This window comes from Xyrauchen texanus, chromosome 6 (genome assembly GCF_025860055.1).
Source record: "Xyrauchen texanus isolate HMW12.3.18 chromosome 6, RBS_HiC_50CHRs, whole genome shotgun sequence".
Taxonomy (NCBI): Eukaryota; Metazoa; Chordata; class Actinopteri; order Cypriniformes; family Catostomidae; genus Xyrauchen; species Xyrauchen texanus.
In genome coordinates, this window is record NC_068281.1 from 15,325,017 (window position 1) to 15,330,692 (window position 5,676).

The 5,676-nt window shown below is 34.9% G+C and overlaps 1 protein-coding gene across 1 annotated transcript; it reads right to left on the bottom strand.

Moving 5' to 3' along the window:
* Window positions 1-420: 420 nt before the first annotated feature.
* Window positions 421-1,882, bottom strand: gadd45bb (growth arrest and DNA-damage-inducible, beta b). The gene is made up of 4 exons (XM_052127974.1): window positions 1,689-1,882; window positions 1,487-1,588; window positions 1,148-1,373; window positions 421-1,040 (listed from the first exon to the last, which is right to left on the bottom strand). The coding sequence occupies exons 1-4, from the start codon at window positions 1,730-1,732 to the stop codon at window positions 936-938; spliced, it is 477 nt and encodes a 158-aa protein (XP_051983934.1). The 5' UTR covers window positions 1,733-1,882; the 3' UTR covers window positions 421-935.
* Window positions 1,883-5,676: the final 3,794 nt, after the last annotated feature.

Genomic DNA, 5,676 nt, shown 5'->3' on the forward strand with positions numbered 1-5,676 from the left:
TTTCCTCTTTTGTAAGTTGCTTTGGATAAAAGCGTCTGCCAAATGAATAAATGTAAGAAGAATGCTTCTGAGAATGGAATAAAAGACATCCACAGCTAATACCAATTGAAGTCGAGTTCAACTGAAAAATTCTGCTTCCTCTCTCTCTCATTGTGTGCTTAAAATAACACTGCAAAACATAAAACCTAGTTATTCCATAAAGGAAATAGCAATATTTTCAACTGACATATTGTCAATCTAAGACCAACCCAGAACAGACTATTAACAGTCCATAAAAATTTCTGACCACTGTGTGCGCTTGTAAAAATGCACATTGTCCTAACCAAACTGCACTAATGTCCAATAAGCCTCACCTCCTATATTTAAATATGACATTTAAAAAAAACATGACACAAACTGTTCATTTTAAAGAGTCAAGCATAACATTTTATTTAATAATAAAAATTAAAACATTTTCAATTCAGAAATAACCACATAATGTATTTGTTGGTAATGACATCAGTGTTATGCATAAATAAAACTGCACAAGCAAAACAACTTGTCATAAAACAGCAGTCTCTAGTTCCTCTTCCTCCTCTTTAAAGACCTATGACAACATTGTCAGGTCTGAGTCTTGTTGTTTCACTCCCCACGTGGGAGGCAGAGTGCGCCCATGCAGTAGGCATGGTTTCATTCTGGAAATACCCCAAGGGCTAGCAAACTTGCAAGTACGTCCCTTTCGATGTGAGACACAGACAGTCCACCGACCACCCAGTCATGCAGTACTAGAAACGCGGACAAATGTCTCCAGTATCCTCCGGCGCTTATTCCATAAACACGGAGTTGGAAGCTTCAGAAAAGGACTCATTCCTTTTGAATTGATGTGTATGCCATCATGGCTGTTGATCATCATTTTTCTTCAAACTTTGTAGTACACATGTATGCACACGAAATCCTCAGCGTTCTTGCAAGGCAATGGAGGGCACCCATTGGTTTCTGCAACGGCTTTCCTTGCAGTAACTGCCCACCTCGTTCAGCTTGAGATGCTCGGCTTGGGGGTTCTGTGGAGGATAACGAAATAATTAGCGTTGGTTTACATTGACAATAGCTTGTTCGTTGCTCTCCATGTTCGTTGTAATGTGTATGTAATACGCGAATAAATACTTACAGTTACAAGTATGCAGTGGAGGTCTCTGGGTTCGTTGGCGTTGTTGTCGGTGGAGATCGGTTCACCGAGAACCTGTGCCAGACGCCTCATGCCGGAGACGCGCACAATGTTGATGTCGATGTCACAGCAGAAGGCTTGGATGAGCGTGAAGTGGATCTGCAGCGCAACATCATTCTCATCCTCCTCGTCAGTCGCGAGGACGCACAGGACTACGCAGTCTGGGTCTCTGTAAACGTTAACAAAAGCATATTTAGTTTGACATGCAATATAGTTTTCCAGTTTGGACTATAATTTCACATATCTGAATACCCTTTGACATTAGATTGAGTGAACACTTACACATTCATCAGCTGTGCAGACTCATAGACTCCCACTGTCAGACAGTTCTGCCGCTGTGCAGCCATTAGCAGCTCCTCGAGAGCTTCACTCACAGTTTCCATTCTTCAAAGAAAAACCAATGGTTAGTTTTAACTTGTGAAAACTCTGAAAGCACAAAACTCTTCCTAATCCACTTTCGTTGAAACTACGAAATGCCACTTACTTTCTGTCAGTGCTGTTGCATCCAACAAGTTCCTCCAGAGTCATGTTTTCCACGTAATTGTAATATAATCCAGAAATCGAAATTCCCCAAAATAATACAATTCCAGTAGTTATGCTCTTGGATGATAGTAGTAATCCACAGCGAAACCGAGGGGGTTCTCTCTAGGATTAACGATGAGATAGTTCTCGTTCAAATACTCTCTCGATCCGTGTTTGATTTGAATCCGTGGGACTCGTAGGTTTTATAGCAGTAGTAGCAGTAGGCGTGGTTGAAACTGCAGCCGAAACATCATGCTAACTGGTCAGGAGGTTTCTATGGATCTCCTTTTGTGTCAAGTGTTGTCAGCTGCAGTTGCTTTTGTTTAAGAAATGATCAAGGGACTGTGAACTACAATGATATCATTCAAACTCGTTTGTTAAAACCTAATATTTAAGCAAAAGGATAGACGGTTGCTGATAGATGAATAGTTGTATGTCTACAGTGTCACAACACTGCAATTGCATAACTTTTGACAATTAAAAATAAACCACCTTAAGTAAGACTGCTAAATGCATTACTTTATAAAAAACTATTGCATCCACACTGTAAAATAAAATTGATGGACGCCATATTTAGCATTCATATTAAGCATATATTTATTTTTTAATATTATTTATGTATTTAATTTTATTGAAATACTTATATTAATTACTATATATATATATATACACATATTTGATATATATATATATATGTATATGTGCGTGTGTGTGTGTGTGTGTGTGTGCATATAATGCCTATGTATTATTTTATTATTTATAATTATAAGAAAATAAATAAATATGTAAATTAAGAAGAATGCAAAGCCTAATATGAAAATGAAAATAATCTTCTTTTTTCATTCTTACACACACGCTCGCTCGCACACATATTATTATTTGTTATATGGCATGAATCTGTTGACTAATGGAAATTTAAAATAAACATCTTTATTTTGTTTTTGATTGCTTGGTGCATAAGTCATCCAGTTCTCAAAACGAACAGGTTTTAGACATGTTTTATCCAACGGCCATAGAATCCTGGAACTATTTCATTGTGCAGCACTCCATCTGGTGGCGAGAACTGTCTCTCCTCACATGAGGAAATGCTCACACAGGGACATGTATGGGCACGTACCTGAGATGAAGGTGAACGTTCTCGGATTACATTAAAACTAATAACTAGATTAAATTCTACATACGAATGTCCTCAATTTCTTTGGTTTCGATTGTTATGGTCAGACACAATGTTAAAAACCTCAATTATTAATCCAACGTCAGATGGTGATAATGTGTTACAACAAAATAAAGATAAGGTGTGAATCGAAACACGGAGTTAATTATTAGAAGATCTCCATTGTGCATAATAATCTGTTCAATCAGGATGGTAGTGATTGCATCAGTTGAATTGGATTATAGTTTGAAAAGGTTTTTAAGACCATCAACAACTAACATCTAGTTAAATCATAATAGTTTTGGTAATCAAAGTGGCAATTATTCAGCCAAGTCCCAGTAAAAATATATGCTAGTACTCAATATTGCTGTAAAACATTTAGTCAATAGACCTGACTGCAATTATCAAGGAATGGCCACAAGGGGGTGAAGTACACTTTATTTATTTTTTTACACTTTTATTTATTATATCCAAGTTTTTATTTTCTCGAACAGTGGGTGTACTAACATTTTTAAAATGTTTCCAGGGTGATTTCACAATTTTCTAAACATACAGTACAGTATATATAAATAGATCTACAATGAATTCAAATATACACGGCCTTAACTATTTAAGTGATTTTGTGTCATTTGTAAGCACAGTGTGCTTGTTAAAAAATTATGACATGAGTTTTTGTAATCTTCTAAACCTGTTACATAAGTACACTGCCCAGGATCTCTCCATTTTGGACAGATAAATATGCAGGAGGAAAGAAGACATCACAAATACTGTTTTCTTCAGTTGGTGAGCCATTGAATTATGAATATTAATTATCTCAAAGACTAACACTTGGCCTAATTCATCAGAACAGTACAAAAATGCTTTCTTTACAGCATAAGAACAAAATGTTTAAATGTAAGAGATTATTGCTCTCTTTTGTGATTACATTATTCATTTCTTAAACATTATATAAGAAACATGAAAAGTGAGGGGAATCAGTCATACTACTTCTCTCACCATAAGGGCTATAGCAAGGAATTCTGGCCCTCCTGAATGTACACTGTATTGCTCTGGGCCCCTTTCATATAAAAAAAAATACAGTTTCAATTTTGTTGTCCCTCCTGGACCTGGACCATATAAAATAAGCACTTCTCTTCACTGTTTTACACCCTTTTCAGATAAAAAAATGAATAAAATTTACAACTGGCTTTGGCGACCTCTCCTGGACACTGCCGCTTTAGCCTCCAGAGGCAGTGTTTTCAAATTTGGTCAGCGTATACCGATTTCGGCCAAAGAAAAATCAGCACACACTTGCTGATTATTATATAAAAAACATAAAATATATTTTAAAATGTATTTCAATGAAATTACTTGACTACTTGGATAGAAGTAGTCTTCAACTTGAATACACTTAAAAATAATGTTTTAAATGTTTTCTATTTCTGAGTGCAAAATATGTTTTGCTGTGGCTTTAAGCAATAAATGTCTAAGTAGTTTAACCGTCCAGAGACAATAATAATAACAACAACAACAACAAAAAAATGATTCTTGAAAAAGAAATGTTGACACAAGTTGTTTGGAATAGTATGATATTATAATTTCTTAAAAAATAAGCATTGAAACTATTTTGTTAACCCAATGTACCATTTCGTTGTCAAGTGACGCTCCATAAAATTCCTGAGTCCCTCAGGTTTGTGACATAAAAAAGAGAGATTTTGACATTTTAAGAGAAAGCACACTTTGTGCATGTCAAATGGAGTAACACTAAAAGACCTGTTTATATTTGTAGAAAAATCTATTATATATATATATATATATATATATATATATATATATATATATATATATATATATATATATATACACACACACACACATATCTAAAGTCAGAAGTTTACATACACCTTAGCCAAATACATTTAAACTCAGTTTTACACAATTCCTGACATTTAAGAAAACATTCCCTCCCTTAGGTCAGTTAGGATCACTACTTTATTTTAAGAATATGAAATGTCAGAATAATAGTAGAGAGAATAATTTATTTCAGATTTTATATCTTTCATTACATTCCTAGTGGGTCAGAATTTTACATACACTTTGTTAGTACTTAGTAGCATTGCATTTAAATGGTTATACTTTGGTCAAATGTTTTGGGTAGCCTTCCACAAGCTTCTCACAAGAAATTGCTGGAATGTTGTCCAATTCCTCCAGACAGAACAGGTGTCTCTGAGTCAGGTTTGTAGGTCTCCTTGCTTGCACACACTATTTTAGTTCTGCCCACAAATATTCTATCAGACTGAGGTGAGGGCTTTATGATGGCCACTCCAGTAATTTGACTTAGTTGTCCTTAAGCCATTTTGCCATAACTTTGGAGATATGCTTGGTTTCATTGTCCATTTGGAAGACCCATTTGTGACTGAGCTTTAACTTCCGCTCTGGTGTCATGAGATGTTGCTTCAATATATATATATACACATAATTTTCCTTCCTCACAATGCCATCTATTTTAGGAGGTTGTGGCTCAGATGGTAGAGCGGGTTGGCTACCAATCGCAGGGTTGGTGGTTCGAATACATGTGTATATATATATATATATATATATATATATATATATATATATATATATGTATATATGTATGTATACAGGTCCTTCTCAAAAAATTAGCATATTGTGAAAAGGTCATTATTTTCCATAATGTAATGACAAAAAATTAAACTTTCATATATTTTAGATTCATTGCACACCAACTGAAATATTTCAGGTCTTTTATTGTTTTAATACTGATGATTTTGGCATACAGCTCATGAAAACCCAAAAT